The following is an 18,081-nucleotide window of genomic DNA, read 5'->3' as shown; positions in this document are numbered from 1 at the left end:
AATTATAGCACAGCAAATCTTTCAATTCATAATAAACAAGCTAACAAGAAGCTGGATGCAGATTTGCCATTTACAAAAGATGGATGTAGCCTTTGGGTCTGAGATGTTCAGTCAGTGTAGAAGTGCTTTAAACTCCTCAGGATCTAAACAGAAGACCAACTGTATACAAGACTCGGGGAAAACTATAACATCCATTCATCCACCCACTCTATCACCCTGTAGCAGGAGCCCATCCCAACTGTCACAGGGTGAGAGAAGTGGGGCACACACAAGACGGGTGGTCATTCAATCACACCTTCAATTTAGGATGGCGATGCCTTTGCTTGTTTTTGTACCGTGGGAGGATCTCTGCATAACCACGAAGAACCATGTAGACACAAGAAGAACATGCAAACACAGAAGGGCGCAGCTGGCTGCTCGATTCAAACCAACAAGCTTCTTGATGCGAGGCGACAACGCTGACCACTGCACCACTCTGCCCCACGAGTTCTCGCCGTGCCGTCTTATGCACGACAACATGGTGAAAAATAACACTTCACTACCAGCGCCTGAATTTTTACAGAAATAGAAATGATGACATAAAATGCTCGTTGAATTGAAATTAGTTTCATTCATATCTTCTCTTACTGTTGAAGAGACGATCCAGTGTGAGTCCTGCATTTCTTTCTCTCTGTGATTGAAGTCCAAATAATTATTGATAATACAGAAATGTCTAAACTGAGTCACTGCACATTAAATTCACACTGACATGCTTTGACCTACACATCTGGTTCTCACATCTGGTCCTCACAAACAACAAGATGGCAGACCTGGAGCTTCACAATGAAGTTTATTTTCTATAGAACCTATGGGGGTGTCCACTTTCTCACCCATCGCTCAGTAAGTATGAGATTGAATTTCCAATAATCTTTATTTATGTCATTGTTTATAGATTTAGTGATGCAAATCAAAGATAATCAATTTGCTGAGTATCAACAACAACTTTCTCAAACTTGTTTACCACAGAAAACATTTTTGCAAAATTATAAGTGGAATTCATTTGGTTTGAAATTAGAGACCCGGAGGAAGCTCGTCGCTGATCAAACTCCAGCTTTATTTGTCAAAATCAAATATTTCTTCAAATATCCGGCGGGGTTCTGCGATCACCTCCTCCACAGAAGCAGAGCCCTTCCCCTGCTTCTTCTCACCTTCCTCCTCAGTCCACATCACTCCACCACCTCCAAACGGCCACTCCAAATCCTTCACCGTTTTCTCCACCTTATCCATCGGAAGCGCTGCTGTCACCACCGGCTGTGACGTCCACCTCCACTCAGTCATGACTGACTCCGGTGCTGCTGTTGTTTTGGTGGAGATCGTGTTCCTCTTCAGGGAGCCGATGGCTTTCGCTTTAGGTTCTATGGTCCACGGCCGACTGCTGATTATTTGAGTCTCTGGAAAAGATGAAAATGTTTTAATATTCAATCATTTAATTCCAGCAGAAAGCAAACTTTTTTTTTTTTTAAAAAAAACAAAGAAACGTTTAAGTGATGATTCACCATTGGATGCAGCAGAGCTACAGTTGGAGTCACAGCAGCTGCACACTGTGTCTGATCCATACAGCTCAGCCCATCTGCACAAAGCAGCAAAGACAACAGACGCTTTCAATATCATCATATCGCAGCGTTTTTAAGAAGAGCTTCAGGGGAAATCTAACCTTCTGGCCTTTGTGTCGTAGTTGCAGGACTTGGCTGTGGGTGTAGGCACCGAACTGCTCACAGACATGATGCAGTGCATGTACAGCTGCTGCAGCAGATACAGAAAAAGCAAGTTTACTCTATTAGTTTTTAATCGCTTTATTCAGTCAAACCACACTGACTCCCAGATATTCAAAAAAGGGGGAGGGCCAAATCTAACCCAATTTAATTTAAAAAGGGGTCAGCCATCCAAAACCACTGAATTTTTACAGTTACATATGCACAGGCTTAGCAAACAATTAATTTGCATGAAGCAAATAATTAACAGCGAAAGATGTGGAGTAATTATAACAATGCGCCTGCATAAAGAAGCTCTTTGCTTGTTTTAAATATAAGACTTCTGCTTTACTCAAATTTTTAAATCAAGCGGGTAAAGGCACATGTCGAGATCTACTTACTTCTCAGTACACATGCAAGCCATCACTGATTTACGGCAAAGAACTTGGGATAAAATAAAGGACAAGAACATATGAAGCACATTAGTCTGGTGACACTTCGGCTGACCTGGCCCATCATTCCCTTGAACAGGAACGCATCCACAGAGAACCTCACAGCATCGTTTCTGTACGGGATGAACCTGGAGCGCCCACCTTTGCTTTCAACCATACATCTTTATCAGAAAGAGAAAACAGCTGACCATGGCATGATTTTTTTTAATAATGCTTCAGCTTTTTTGACATGTGACATTCATTACCCAAAGTTTCTCACAACGGGGAATCTAAGCGTGAATGTGTGGGACTTCTCTGGAGTGGCATAACACGAGTGGATGTACAGTCTTTCATCGTGGGACATGGGCAGGGCCTCGGCCTGAAAGTACATGGGCTTTCCGAGCACGTACTGATCTGATGGGGACAGCCTTTCCCACTTCGCTAAAAGGAAAATAGGACAGTAAATTAGCAGTAAAGCGACAGGAAAAGCAGCTGCAAAGCTCACTCACACTTTAAAAACAAACCATTTTGATAGCAGCTGTGTGAAAGCAGCTTTGCAAAGTGCTCAAACTGTGAAAATTCACCTGAATATCGACGGAATATCTACTGGACAAAGTATTTTCCAGACAATCTGCAAAATCCTTGACGTGTCAGTTAGGAGTAAAGTTGATGCCAAAAACAAAATATTAGTAGCAAAGAATGAATCTCTGAACTCAGCTTGCTACATGATTAAAACCTTGTGTTCCCTGGATATCTTAGCTCATAAAGCATCAACATATTTATGAGGGTGACGTCACCATGGCTCCACCAAACAGTTTGTTTGTTTGTTAGCAGCATGACTCAAATAGTTATGAACACATCTGGATGAAATGTGGCACCAACTTAAGAAATGAATGTTTCTATTCAGATTCAATCACTATAGGGAGGATTTTTTATCTTTATGAAATACAACAAAACTGGACATTTAACTTGTGATCTTCATAAACACATCAAATTGAAATAATTAAATGTTTGGTAATCTAAATAAAATACATCATTATTCCAGATATAAATGTCCTCCTGGATCCAAAGACTCATGATTAGTGTGGAGGAGTGTACTAGGATACTGTGCTTAAAGAAACAGTGACTCAGCAAAACCACACGAGTGATTTTGACATTAATCTGTTTCTAGCACCTGCACAGAGTTGCAAACTTTGCATTTGTCACATTAACATCAAGGTCTTGCTTCTGAATGATATTGAAAAATGTTTATCAAAAATTAATTTAATTTGATAAACAAAGACCACCAAGAACCTCCGAAATCCACCGGGGTTTAATAACTGCACACATTTCTGTAGGTTTACCGTTTCGTGGCGTCAGACTGAATTTAGCTCCGTTCTTTACTCGTTTGAAGAACCTGCGTATGGGCACCTTTGGTATGTAGCCAATTTTGTAGGTGTATTGGTACCTAAAAGGTTGTTAGCATTAAAAGAAAAATGGAAAAACAGCATTAATAAACAGTCTGCGTGTTATGAATAAGTTTCTGTCTGTCCTCAATTTAATCTTTTAAGCTCACCTGTTAAAATAACATGACACAGGTAGGCTGAAGGGCACCACTCGCCTGATTGGTCCTTTGAGTCTCGGTGGGTCGTAACGAAGTGTGTTTGAATAGACAACCTGGTTATCAATGATCTGCAACCAGAATTTTTATATTAACATTTAAATAAAACTTCGTCTACAGTTATGAGACAGGCTTTTATGGCTCAGCAGTGAGCTGAATGCCAACAGTGAATCACAGCAGGTGTACACATAATCTTACTCAACGTGTAATCCTAATCTTATGGCTGAAGATTTAGTCAAAAACCTAAAATTCAAATATAAATTACTGCAGTACATGAAAATGTTATGGAAACATACATTTAAACTGCTTTTATTGAAATATATCTATTATTTTCTTATTTGTTCAATAGGAATATGAAATCTTACAGTAATGCTGACGTCATCGGGTGTTTTGTGTCACCTGACCAAAACTCCAAACACTCAAAAAAGGTTTATCTGACTGGTGTCCTACTACAGAGCCCCCTAGTGGACAAACGAGGGTATAAATATATAAATATGTCCACATCTTTCCAGCACAGAAGATTTCTCTATGCAATCAGATGAATAGTGCAATACTTTGATTACTTTGTGTGACAGAAATAAGTGCATATACAGACCAGTCATTGAAGCTAGGAACAGGGGGGCAAAGACTTGTCCTCCAGCTCTCAGTAAATATTTGTGTCCTTATGTTCCGTTAATAAATTTGCATTCATTGCGACTTGTTTTGCGCATCTACTCCTGCTACATATTTAGCATTTTGTGTTTTATTTAAAGGCAGATTTATTGATTAATAAGTCACTTGTTTAAGTTGGATTTTTGGCAGATTCTGTTCTGCATGGTTCTTGTAAAAAAAAAAAAAAAAAAAACAAACAATCTCTTCCAGTATTTTTTCCCCATTTTTGTGATCTTATTAAAGATGAATACGCTTAAACAGCGGCACAAAATTCCTGCTCTGAACTAAAAATAATAATTTTACCCTGCCTGTGCTGTGCCAAGCAGAAGTCAGATATTGTTGAAATAGTATAATGATGCTTCTGTATGCAACTCCAAAGACGCACATATTTAAAGCTCATCTATAATTTTTCTTTTTCATATTTTCTGTGTGTGTGTGTGTAACAGTAACCCCTGTGAGCCAAAGGTCCAGTTTAACAGTTTCCCCCCCCGACTCTTGGCTCTGTGTGACGTCATAAAGTTAGTTCCTCTGGCAGTGAGTACAGAAACCCAATCGCCTCCTGATCAAGCCTACATTTGCCAGGGGGAACCAATCAGAAGCAAGCTTTTTTTAAAGTGAGGTGAGGCATCTTGCTCCAGACAGAGGGTGAACTTGGGGCTGTAGGCCCGGTAATCGGTAAAATTAAACAAATCAAGCAAAGCTACTCTAGTGAGTCCAAGAAATAAGTAGTACCAGGCCCAGTTTAACCTACTGGAGCAAAGCCTGGCATATAAATGACATGTTCACCGTTTTAGATGTCGTCATTGGTGTTCTGAGTCCACTGTAACCCACTAAAGACGCAAAACAAAGCTGTCTTTTTTTTTACTGGTTAATCATCTCGGACAAGAACAGAAAATCAGAATCAGCATTATTCCGTTTTTAATTCTCTGGGGTCCTTTCTTGCCTGAGACTCACCGTGCGCTTGGTTCCACACATACCGAGGCCATACTCAAAATAAAGGTAATCCCTCGTGGATTTGCTGGCTGTGCACGTGCCCAGCTTGAGCTGAGACCGGGCTTCACCCGTTCCCAGAAGGCTCTTCTCCACCTGGACTTGCATCTTTGTCCGCTTACACGTAGTCTTCACGGAAACATCCGAGACGCTGGGCGGAGTGGATTTGGGCGGAATAGGGAGCAGGACGTCCCGGACGCGCTCGGGCAGAGGCTCCACTCCCGTGCCCCTGAGCGGAGAGAAGTACTCCTTATCCACCAGCGGCACTTGAGAGTCCACAAACACCGGGAGGTGGAGGTACGGCGGCGGAAGGAGAGTCGGCGTTTCTCTCCGGGGAACTTTTCTCATCACCTGCGCTGTCTGCTCCGAAGGCCGAGGGGCCGCTGTCCCCGCTTCAGTGGACGCAAACACGGGCAGCAAGAGAAGGAAAGGTAGGTAAAGCATGCCCGGAAATCCCAGTGACATACAACAAAGTGTCCGAAAGGGCGGAAGGTTGGCTGTCACGGCTGATGATGCTCTCCTCATGTGGAGGTAAATTAACAACACCTGGCGCAGACGGACAGCAAAGGGCGCCACTCACTGGCTGTTTGAAGTAAAAACAACGTTTTGATGTTTTCCAGGAGGATCACCTGACCTCCCCCAGAATCAGCTGATTTTTCATAGTTAATTAAAACGCGCAATCTCTCATACTATGAACGATTTCCCAGTTACAGGCTCTGTTAGTACAGAAGGTTGGGTTGACATTTTGTGCTTTTACATTTGCTTTATTTTTCCAGCATTTTTTTTTGTCTTTCAGAAGTACAGAAGAAGACAAATATATTCAGTTTTCAGGGCAGAAAACAGCATGATTTTTGTTATTGAGCATCTGGTCATGGGATCAGCATCTCATCATGAAACATATTTTCAATGCAAAATGCCACCAATTGAATGTCTATGATACAGAGGAACAGGAACAAGTGTTGGTACCCTGGATGTTTAGTCTATGCCTACATTTTGGTGCCAGGCTGTGACTCGTCACTGTTTGTGTTCTAAAAGGAGTGAAAAGATTCACCATCTGGTGACAGATGTTCTTATCCTGACTGTTTCAATAACAGGAATCGATTCAATCTGAATAAAAAACCTTTACACTTCTACAGGTTGCATGCTTTGTAAAACCAACACATTTAACTCAATGGACCTCCAAAACACCTGCTGATATACAAAGGACTGTTAAAGAAAGGCAGTAGTGATGTGCGATACCACTGATTTCCTTTCCGTCGAGTGGTATCGACGATACTGATCCGATACTCTGTACAAAAACTTAATGTTTCATTGTATTTCATAATACAATATATAATTGTATTATGTAGTCGTAATAATATAGCTTCATAATGATTACAGGACGTCAGACTACTTGTTCATATTGCTTAATAATGCAGAATTATCATGTAGAAATTTAAAAAAAAAACTGAAGTTTTGCACTATTTGAACAGTTGCCTGCCTGCAGCACTAAAGGACTCCGCGAAATTCATCTGTCTCCCCTAGCAGCACCTGTCCTTCTCCTCCTCTTCAGTTCGCCTCAACATAAGCTCGTCATATTCTGTGATATGGTTTACTCTGAGGTGTTTGACAGGTTAGTGGTGTTGCCACATGTATCGCAAACCACGTCTCGGCCGTTTGTGGAGGTAAAATACATCCACACATGACTCCGTTCACGCTCAGCCATTGTTGTGAGTGCCCACGCCAGGGGCTGCGACACATTTATACATTTATATTTCGCATATGACTGTGAAAGGCGTAAGAGGAAGTAGTTCCTTCCAATTTAGACGATCAGAATGATATAGTTTCTTTCCACTGTGTTCCTGTTAATGAAAAACTACAAATTTACCCCAAAGTACTAAAATATCGATATTTTAATATGAGAATCGATTCTAGAATATAAATTACTAGTATCAGAAGAATCGATATTTCAATATCGATCCGCACACCACTAAAAGGCCAACACAGGCAGTCATATCAGTATTTTAGAAAGTTTCCATCCTGCTGGTCAGAAACTTCAGGTCATGAAATAAATGCACAGAACAAAGATTTTAAAATGAAAATATCAGCAGGTGAATTCATGCCTCAGATTAATACACTGTAACTGGTTAATGCAGGTAAATTGTTACGATATAAATATGCATATGAACTAAATGTGCAGAGGCTAAAGAAAGCCTGTTTCACTGTGATTGGTTTGTATCTAAACACAGACATATTATAAAAATGAGCAAAAATTAATGAAGACAAAATATTATAAATGGACTCAAACCTTCAAGACCTGCATATACTGAACCACAAAAAGTTTTTTTTAATTTTGTGAGATTTTTGGATCCAACAGAAAATTTACCAGGACATTGTTTGTTTTAAACGTTGTACTTCTTCATGTGTGTCTGTGTGAATTTGGACATTACACTGGTGCGCTTGCCTCATTGTTACCGATTTACTGTTAGAGTAAAAATAAATAAATATATTGTTTAAAAAAAGTTTAGTACAGCTTTTGTCCGTTAGAGGGCGGAAATAGGAACTCTCTCTGCCGAACTGCTTTATATCGTTGACTATTCACCAAACGGAGTACAGAGTTAGAAGTGTGAATAATGTCCCAATCCAGTAGGGGGCAGCAGATGTAGCAGCGCCATTACACAAGTGAGTGTTGCAGCATTCATTGGTGAAGGTGAAGTTGAGTCCCAGCGCGTATTTTTCACCCGTGATTCCGCACAGGGAGGGCAGGACGCAGCTCTTCTCGTACAAAACCACACGGAAGTCCCCTGAAAGAAAGAAGCAAATCACACTGACACACTCCTCCCCGAGCCGGGCGCTGACCTTTCTCGCTTCTTTTTCTCAGTTTTGATTCATTTAAATTTGACTTTCAGTGACTCGAGTTGAACTCACCTTTCTCACCCACGGCTCGGCTGGACAGGCAGAGCTGCCCAGGTGGACACTTCAGGGGGAATCTGATGCAGTCCAGAGGGGAGATGGTGGGGAACACACAGGTGTAACAGAAGAGGGGAACTGAAGTACAGATTTGCATGTGAGCCACAGTAAATAAGTCAACTGAATCATAATAATCACAAAATACAAGGATGGTAAAAACGGATGTCTTTTAAACTGCTTTTTAAAATGTACTTCAAAATGATTAATCACCGAGATTAATCAGTGGTTAGAATATTTATTTGTTGCAGCCCTAATATGATGAAACACACTGCTTTATCTTTACCACTAACACGAATGTTAACCACTTCTTCTTTCAGCTGCTTCCTTTAGAGGTCACCATCTGCAGGTCCTCCTCCACTGCATCACGTTTTTTATATATAAAAGTAATATAAAGATCAAACATATTCATTATTAAACAAAAATATTTCTGTATTTTAAAATAATTTTATTTAGGCAGTTTTATAAGGTGTAATGGTTCCAGTTTCCCAGTCACATCTTTCTTCATGTCACATTACAGCTACCTAAATAGTTCTTTTCCAAAAATTTCATACATCAAACAATGAGGGGAAAATAATAGATCTTAATTATGCAAGAAAATAAGTTTTTTTATATTAATGTTAACCTTGGAGTTTTCTGTCTGCTATAGCTGCATGGATTGTGCCTTTAAACACACGAGCAGAAGCATGCACACACCGTCTTTGCTGACTTACCCACAGCTGGAAGTAAACACAGGAGAAGCAGAGAGCCAAGCAGCTTCGACATCACTGATGTTTCTGTCTCACCAGGAGAAAATCCTCCTGCCGGTCGACGCTTCAGCTCTTAAAGGCGTTTCTTTCAGAATATTTTCTAGAATGAATCCACTGTTTTCATTTTGAATTCAAGAAATCAAGTTGTTTTTTGTTTGTTCTTTTAATTTAAAGCTAAACTTTTACAAACTAGCTTCACGCAGATGGAGCAGCCACAGAGATCTGAAGGTAAATCTCTTACTGGTTTCTCTTAATATTCCCTTAATCAACTCTGGGAGAATCTCCCACCCCACTCCTTATGATTAAATTAGACTCTTAGACTTCTGTTCGAAGCCATGGCTGCTTAGAAAAGGTCCATTCAGACTTAAGATAATCAACGGGGCTTTATGAAGAAAATCCACATCTGTGTAGCTTAAAATGTGGAAAAAGTGGAAAGTATTAAGCTTTCTTGAGGTTTTTTTTTTCTAAAGAATGATGTGACATGTGTCTGTACTGAGGTGAAGCAGGGCAGGTTTATTAAATCACATCTCCTCTCCTAATGAAAGACGTTGAGTTTGGTGGGAGGGATGTCAAGTGACCTGCAGTCCCATGACGAGAAAAGTGATTAGAAGCAATGAACAGTCCCACAGTTTCAAACTGAACACAGGGTCATTTCATGTTTTTGCACAGTAAGATTTGTTCATAGTGTTTGTATTGAGATAATCTGCAGTATATGATTATTGTGTGTTAGATAAGATAATCGAATTACTCCGTCTCTGGATACTTTTTCCTATTTCTGTTTTTCAGGCATACAAAAAGTTTTCTTTCCATTGTTGTTATTATTGTTATTTCAATAACAGATAGCCTAATTAGATCAGAATGAAAGTGTCTGTGTGTCTGTGGAGTGATACGCTGTCTTGAGAGAAACCCACAGAATTATACTGGTTTCAAACCCAGAGCTGAATTCTGTGGAGCTGCTGAAGATTTCATCCTAACAGCACAGGCGTTAAACTCTCCAGTGAGAGAAGGCAGCTCAAACAAAGCTCTCTTTTTTATTTCATCTCTCTTACTGTACATCACAATTTCATTGCACATGTACAATGACAATAAAGGCTATTCTATTCTACCAGGCCAGACTGCAGAATAACAGCCTGCAGTATTTAGCATGCGATTCCTAAATGCTGCATTTCTTTGAGTGTCCACTTGATGATGGCTCCAGATGCCTGTTGGTGCAAACAACAAACAGACATACCCCATGGTCTTTGATTTTGTATTTTAAGTGTCAAAGATGGTGTTTTGCTTCTCCCACCCCAACCAATCACAGCAGATGGCCCCGCCCCTCCCTGAGCCTGGTTCTGCCGGAGGTTTCTTCCTGTTAAAAGGCAGTTTTTACTTCCCACTGTCGCCAAAGTGCTGCTCATAGGGTGTCATATGATTGTTGGGCTTTTCTCTGTATCTACTGTACAATATAAAGCACCTTGAGGAGACTTTTGTTGTGATTTGGCGCTATATAAATAAAATTGAATTGAATTGAATTGAACAGTGCTCATTTTTTTGGAGCCAGAAGTTGTCGTATTTAACAAGATGATGCAGCATGAGGCTATCAGCTCAGAGTTTGGTTAGAATATCCATCCACAGATCAGACGGCTCAGACACACTAGGATTTAAATCTGGAGAACAGGATTTTTGGATGGGCTGTACCAACAGAAGAGTCTGAGATTAACATGAAAAGTTATAATAATACTTGTCGGTGTAAAAAACTCTCTCATCATCTGCATGATGGTGATATGCAAATGATGATAGAGTCAAAACTCTAAACTGTATGCCTGTGATCGTTGGACCCTCAGGCAGCCCTGCATTAAAAACCAACGTGATTCAGTCATGGAAACAACTGCATGGACTCAGCAACATTTCCAGAAATCACAGTCTTTGAACACAGCTCTCTGCGCCACCCCCAAAAGCAGGGTAACGCACATCCATGCAAAGAACTTCTCTGGGGGAAAAGCTCGTTAAAAGGCAAAGTGGAAAATTGTTCTGTGGACAAACTGAAATCTGAAATTCTTACTGGAAAACATGGACGCTGTGTCCTCCGGACTGAGGACGAGAGGGACAATCTGACTTATTATCAGAACTCAGTGCTGGAGAGGCCTGCTTGCATTCCAGATTTTTCATCAACAGAAAACCTTTGAAGCATCATGAAACAAGAAATATAACTGTTAAGCAGCTAGAATCAGCTGTCAGAGAAGAAAAGGGACCAAAGGTCCAGCAGCTGCTCTCCCCAGACCCTGGACATTTAGGGACTGGATATAAAAGAAGAGGGGCCACAGGACACTGCCACACAATCTGTCCCAACTTTTTTGAGATGTGTTGCCACATCAAATTCAAAATGAGCTAATATTCCCAAAATTGTATATTTTCTAAGTTGAAACATGTAATGTTTTGGTTTGTGAATAAAATGTGTTTTTTCTGAAATTTGCAGATCACTTGTGTATTAAATATCTATGATGATGCAATACAGTTCAACTAAAACTAAACAGCTTAGGAAAAACATAAATAAGCCAAAGAAACAAGACTGTGCATGAACATTTTACCTTAAAGTGCATTTTCAAGCTGTTCTAATGTTCTTTAACCTGTAAATAGTTCCCATCATTAACTAAATTAGCATCACAGCGCCCCTTGCTGGAGGAAAGCGGGCATGGCTCGCTTGTCGACCTGCTGACGCCTCATGCGGACCACAGCTGCGTCCACCTGAGCTGCAGCTCTCTTGCCCTGCAGGTCATCCAGCAGCTGCAGACATGTGCGCTCCAGCTTCCCCAGCTCACCCTCAGAGGACTTAAGACATCGTCTGAGCGCTGCACCGCTCTGAGAGACACACAGGAAACATTTCAAAATGATTTTGTTTGTCTGAGGAAAAATGAGAGGTTAGAGTGATAAACCACTTTGCTTTTTTAATACAAGTGAACACCAGCCACTGTACTCCATAATGATAATGATACGAATCCTGGTAAATGTTCAGTTTGTGTTTATTTTTAGTCGTATCTGACATGCAAAGCATTATTGAGCATAATTTTAAAGACTGAGCTGAAGAGTGAGACTGTGCTTCACGCCTATCGTTCTGCTTTGAGGTCACAATTTATTTTTGCAAACTTTAAAATGCATGAGGCAGAATTTAGAAACAAGTCTCAGCTTCGGTTTCTGCAGACAAACATGCCGATTAGTTTCTGCAGAGTTCAAGTGCAAGCTAACATCACCCCAGAGCATTCAGCTCACCCTGTATTTGGCTTTTTTTTTTCTTTGTACAAATGTGTATTAAATATTTATCCATCAGTAATCAGCAAAGTTATTAAATGTTACCAGAATATAAAAAAGAAAACATGATTGGAAATATTAAAGCTGCAGATTAATTATGTCCAAATTTATCACTGGTTCAGTTTGCATGTGAAAGGCACCGTCCATGTTGACACACCTGCAGCAGAGTCTGTTAGCTTAGTCGTTTCAGCACAAAAGGTCCAGCTGGCTTAGAGCACACTCCCAGCTTAGCATCACAGTGCAAACACACACATGTAACCTCAGCAGTCAGATACCTGACATCAGGACGAGGTAAAGGCCAAAACACACTTCATGAAGTATGATAATGAATGTGGCAGCCGAATGTGTGCCGGACGCACCTGAATGAGCTGAGCAGCTTCAGGTAACTGTGTCCCCGGGTGTCTCTGATAAACCTTCACCAGAGGCCTGTTGAGCTTCTCTCTGGACAGAAGATCGCCGCTGTACTCTGGACCCTGTGAGCAGGACAGCGTGAGCCAAACGTTTTCATGAAATCTCAAATAAACACGCTCCACGCGCTCTCTGACCTGTGCTCTGCCGTGGCTGTGACGAATGCAGTTGATCTCCCTCTGCTTACGAAACATGGCCTGCCGGGTGGCTGCAGACGTCAGCGCCAGATTTTGCTACAGAAGACAGAATGATGGTTAAGTATGTGTTATTACTTTAATACAAAAATGCACTTCTGCATCAATTCAGGATCTTTTTACCTGCAGAGTGACTGTCTCTGCAATTTTTTTCACCAGGCCGTCGTTGACAGCGCAATGAGCAGCTTTCTGCCTGCTGATGGCGCTGGTTAGCGTCCGTCTGATGGTTTCTCTCAGTAGCTGCGACTGGTTGACCCTCAGAGAGGACGACTCTAAAGCCTTTTTACACTCTGCAAGAGAAGCAGGAGATATCCTATCTGTCAATTTTAATCCTGAGGACACAGGAGATCTGTTTTAAGATGATCTGCTCTTTCTCCGAGTGTGAGCAGGGACACTGGCTGTGTAGATTAGTGACCACACACAAAGCAACTAATTCGTTTAATTAAAGATCTGGAGTTTATACTTCTCTTTTTTTAGGATCTTGTTTTGAAAATATATAATTTATGTGTGGTGTAAGAACTGTGCTGTTCTTTTTCTCACTTGTTTCATTGATATTTGGGCAAAATCTGCTCTTATTTCTTATATAATTTCTTAACGAGAGCTTCTCCTTGTCCTGAGTGTACCTGGAGTAAAGGGGCTGATGGGGTCTGTTTTGATAAAGGTCTGAGGTGCAGAGTCATGTCCTCCAGCAGAGCCACTGAGAGGGAGCAGTTCCAGTACTCGAGCCCTCTCACTGGCACAGTCCAGCAGCTGTCTGCTGCTCTCACCCAGGGCCTTAAAGAAGAAGGCAGGAAATAATGCATTAGGACAGCAGCTGGCAGACAAATATATAGGTACGGGTTACTTTGCAGACGGAAAAATGTTGTAAAAAATAACAATAAAAAGTTTCATAAAATAAAATATGTGAGATTTTCAAGTGGGGGGTTTTTTCGACTGAAAATGCAAACCACAAACCAATCGGTTATTTCACAGTGGCTACATGTATCTTTCTGTCTATGTACATTATTCTTGACTCAGGCTAACAGCACCAGTTATACTCTCTGTTCAGTGCACTTAGCCAATGCTTGACAACAAACAGCCCATCCAGTTCAGGGGCATTCGGGCCTTTAGCTTATCCCAGCATCCCAGCTCATAAGACAAATGGTGGAATAGACCCTGAACATGCCCCCGTCGATCACAGGGCCAACACAGAAAGACCTTCATTCAAGCTCACATTCACACATATAGCCTATTCAGAGTCAACAAGCAGTTCTGCTGTGGGGAAAAGCTGCAGCAGCCTAAAGAAACCCATGCAGGCAATCTTTCAATTCTTCATTCAGCTGGTCGAGGCATCAACAGCCTGGATACGCAGCAGAGTTTCAGTAACCCAGTAAACATAAAGATGTTAAGTTTAGCAACCTCAAAGATATATGCTACATGGCTGTTACTTCCTGTTACTCATCCCCTGAAATGCCTGAGCTTTAACTTAAAGGAACAGTTCACCTCAAAAGTGAATTTACATGTTTCCTCTGGACTGTAGTTCTAACCAACAAGATTGGACAACTCACTCTAGAACAGACACATCACCGTACCATCTTATCAGTGGGTCTATGCCCTTTCCTGAATATAATGCAACCTAATGGCACTCGCCTTTTGGTCTTCAAAGAACCAAAACAAAGGAACTACTTTTTTTCTACTATCTACATCCACCAAACTTCTAGTCACAAAACTTCTCACAAGTCTTTTGGATTTTTAAATGTGTTAAATTTAAGAGAATTCACTCGTCTCACATCAGAACAGTTTAGGTGGATAAGCTGTCCCTATAAATCCAGCAACAACAAAATCTAAAGAAGAAGGGTGGAGGTTAGTGATACCTGAGCATTGTTGTTTTTCTAACCTCTCTCATGCCTGTGAGGGTAGAGTGGAGGGAAAACAAGTCAAGCGATGAAGACAGAGGACTGTAAATCACCTGAAGCTGGCTCAGTGTGGTTTTCAGTGTTCCCTCCAGATCCTGTTTCAGCTCAGCCAGCTCTCTCCTCTCCCACAGCAGCAAGTAATCAGCACCATCTCTCTCCTGCAAAGGGGCAGACCTGTCAGGGCCTCAGTCTACAGCTCTGAACTTCATCAAATAATCCTTGGTGCTGGATTAACTCTCAGTGATACTGGAGGTAATAAAGATTTAATGCTGTGTGTGCGTGAGGCAAGCAGGCAAGTTTTTGCACTTGAAATCCTGAAAATGATCCTGAGGTGCCGGGCAGAAAATACTTCACCACGGTTGAGCATCTTTAACACCAAATACAGAAGAATTTCAGCATTTTAAGTGTTGTGTAAGCTTGCCGTCTCAGTGGTGGATGGCCTCCTGGTTCTCCCCTCCGAGCTCTTCTGGTTGATGGTCAGATTGGTCCTAAGACTGCGCAGCATCCTCTCCAGATGTCCTCGCTCCCTCTCCAGCTTGACAGCTTCCTCGGTCACTCTGCCAGCCTGCCTGCGCAGCTGGACCTCCACCTCCCGAACTCTGCGCATGTAGTCAGCAACTACAGCAACACTGGCTCCGGCACAGTGCTCACGCAGGCTGGAAGGTGGGAACGGGGCCACAGGTGTCCTCTGAGAGCCACCAGGGAACTTTAAAAAAAGCTCAATGTCTGAGTCCAATACTCAAAAACATCAGTCAACTTTAAAAATGCAGAAGATGAAAATCTAAATAAAAACAAGTGAAGGCTTTTAATATAGAAAGAGTTCGAAAATAAAGGTGTTTTAAGTCTTAAAATGTCTCAGAGATGAGAGTCTTAAATGAATTTAGCTCTGCCTCTACCAACAAGTGTAAAACATTGCTGATTTATAAAGCTGTACTTTCCTCCGTGGGCTTTTCATTGCTCTGCAGTGTTCTGTAGAGAATGTTTCAGTCTGTTTATCTCCTAAAACATCTCACCCTGGCTCCCTACGAGCTGAGATTCCAACCTTTTCAGGCTCATACCCCATAAATTTAACGTCTGCATGCCACTGGACTGGAGTACTGTTGAGCTCACAATGCCCAACACCACAGGATGAGGGCATGGATAGGGTGAGCAGTGGAATGTAGTAGCAGCAGTTTAGTAGATTTACTTAAATACTTTGCTGATTCAGTTTTAATAGACTTTAAGTATTTCTCTGTGATTCTGTTTTTTAGATGCTTTAATCCAGGAAGCAAATACTCCACATCCTGTGTGAACCACACCGTTATTTTTGCTTTGCAGATTTTAAATCTATGAATATGTATAATGCTGTATTAATGTAGATAAAGCTATTCAGGGGTATAAGTAATTAAAATCACCTCCAGTGTGTTAATGCATCATGAGTAATTTTAATTGAGGTACTTTTAGTATATTTTGATGCTAAAACAGTTGCTCGTGCTTATGACATAATTAAAGAGACTGATTAAGTCTTTTATTCTATCTTAGTTATTCTGGTCTGTTATCTCATTGGATGTTGTATGCATGTGTATATGTATACATGTATTTATGTCCACGTGCATACCTGTGTGTGTATACGTATATGTTTGTGTACATATATACTTGTATAGACAAGTGTATATAAGAGTCTGCTTATGTGTATATATATGGATTTTTTGGATCTTCTTTACTTCCTTTATCTTAATTCCTTTTTTTTTTTATTCCACGTCCCTCTGTTCAGCACTCTGTCCGATACTTGATGTCTTTTAAATTTGCTCTACAAATAAAGCTGCCTTGACTTAATTACAGAGCAAAACAGTTATTCATTATTGTTCAATTTGAAATGAATTTTAAACTCTTGTGCAGTTTTCATACGGATTCCTGTAACTGTGAACGCTAGTTTAGAATAGTTTACATATATTTACTTTTAAAATCTATAACTTCAGGCTTTCACACCACCCTGGCACGCTGTGGATCGTTTGTCTCACCATGGCTCCTGCACTTTGGGGTCTTGATATCTTCTGGTTGCAGACGCAGTCACGACTCCTCGGTCTGCACGCCTCCGCTCTTATCTTATCTCTGGCTGTGACTTCCGCTGTGCCGTCTGAGCGCTTTAGGCTTACTCCTGCAGCGGCGCTGCTGCTGCCGCTCCGGGGCTGGCTGCACGCAGCGGGCTGCCCGGCTCGAGTCTGCCGGACCAGGCGCTCAGCACGCCGAATGGAGCGGACCGTACCCTCGCGCCAGGACTGCGGTCCGATGGTAACAGAGCCGAGGGGAACCGACTGAACCTGCATCACTATGCTATGAACTGGCCTCATCTGTGACTGCTCCCAAGTATCCAGGGTGAAAACTTTGTGTCATCTCCATAGCAACAGCAACTAAAGTAACTAGAAACTCCAAGCCGTTTGGTGATTGGAGAGGAAATGGAACAGAGGACACGCAGCACTCAGTGTGATCTCCCCCTTCAACTTTCACAGAAACTCTTAAATGACTGAAACACAGCTGTGGCGCGTCAGTGCTCCTCTCTACTTCGTATCTGGTTCTTTAAAGGAAGGCGAGGACTGAAAGAAGACAGTTTACTTAAAAACAAGACAAAACTAGAAGAGATGTGAGATTTCTGCAACAGGTGGTGGTGGAAGTCTACAGCTTTAAGGCTCATGCTTTTAAAGCTTCAGGAGGAGGAAGTCAGGAGCTCTGTGAATGTGCGTGTTTTTAAATATAAAATCTGACTGAAATTAAAATTTAACTTAGACAGTGCTTTAAACCTGCGTTCTCTATAATGACCAGCAGGGGTCGACTCCCTGAAGTCTCATCTACATCAGAGTAAAGTGGAAAATAAAGCAGTCTGCTTTAGCTTGTGCGACTTTGTGACTGACAGCACTGAATCACTCCTGTTGCATTACTGTAAATCAAAGTGTGCACTTTCCCACAATGAGAGACTCGTGCTCACGACAGTCTGACAGCATCTAAACATTAAAGCCGTCCCTCTTGGTTGAGCTGTAATGTTAGACGCACACTTCTCAGGGTTGGTGGAACTGCTCACGTTAGGTTTGGGAATTTTTCTTCCAAGTAACTGCCTCGTGAACTTTAAGAGAGACATTGCTGCTGAGTTTTTCAAACATGTGGTTTGCTGCTTTGATTACCATGGAGTGTGAACTGTTTACTTACATTATATTAAAGTGGAGGA

At 41.4% G+C, this 18,081-nt stretch overlaps 3 protein-coding genes across 4 annotated transcripts; all 3 read right to left on the bottom strand.

The window, feature by feature from the left end:
* Positions 1–810: 810 nt before the first annotated feature.
* zp3d.2 (zona pellucida glycoprotein 3d tandem duplicate 2) lies at positions 811–5,984 on the bottom strand. Of its 2 annotated transcripts, none has more exons than XM_040030889.1 (8): positions 5,367–5,984; positions 3,717–3,832; positions 3,505–3,608; positions 2,428–2,602; positions 2,238–2,343; positions 1,694–1,779; positions 1,536–1,609; positions 811–1,430 (listed from the first exon to the last, which is right to left on the bottom strand). In XM_040030889.1, exons 1-8 carry the CDS (start codon positions 5,925–5,927, stop codon positions 1,093–1,095), a joined length of 1,560 nt encoding a protein of 519 aa, XP_039886823.1. In that variant the 5' UTR covers positions 5,928–5,984; the 3' UTR covers positions 811–1,092. The 2 variants fall into 2 exon arrangements, with proteins under 2 accessions (XP_039886823.1, XP_039886822.1); XM_040030888.1 differs by having other exon boundaries at positions 1,694–1,782; positions 5,367–5,982.
* Positions 5,985–7,454: 1,470 nt separating this feature from the next.
* On the bottom strand, positions 7,455–10,462 carry LOC120732957 (sperm acrosome membrane-associated protein 4-like). Its single transcript, XM_040030886.1, has 3 exons — positions 9,062–10,462; positions 8,310–8,429; positions 7,455–8,185 (listed from the first exon to the last, which is right to left on the bottom strand). Exons 1-3 carry the CDS (start codon positions 9,111–9,113, stop codon positions 7,980–7,982), a joined length of 378 nt encoding a protein of 125 aa, XP_039886820.1. The 5' UTR covers positions 9,114–10,462; the 3' UTR covers positions 7,455–7,979.
* Positions 10,463–10,547: 85 nt separating this feature from the next.
* On the bottom strand, positions 10,548–18,081 carry ccdc105 (coiled-coil domain containing 105). The gene is made up of 8 exons (XM_040030884.1): positions 16,883–18,081; positions 15,304–15,588; positions 14,936–15,040; positions 13,611–13,761; positions 13,111–13,277; positions 12,931–13,026; positions 12,745–12,858; positions 10,548–11,938 (listed from the first exon to the last, which is right to left on the bottom strand). The coding sequence occupies exons 1-8, from the start codon at positions 17,210–17,212 to the stop codon at positions 11,741–11,743; spliced, it is 1,446 nt and encodes a 481-aa protein (XP_039886818.1). The 5' UTR covers positions 17,213–18,081; the 3' UTR covers positions 10,548–11,740.

This window comes from Simochromis diagramma, unplaced genomic scaffold (assembly GCF_900408965.1).
Source record: "Simochromis diagramma unplaced genomic scaffold, fSimDia1.1 OVJJ01000361.1, whole genome shotgun sequence".
Classification (NCBI taxonomy): Eukaryota; Metazoa; Chordata; class Actinopteri; order Cichliformes; family Cichlidae; genus Simochromis; species Simochromis diagramma.
Note: the sequence above shows the minus strand (reverse complement) of the source record. Positions and strands in the feature narration are given on the sequence as shown.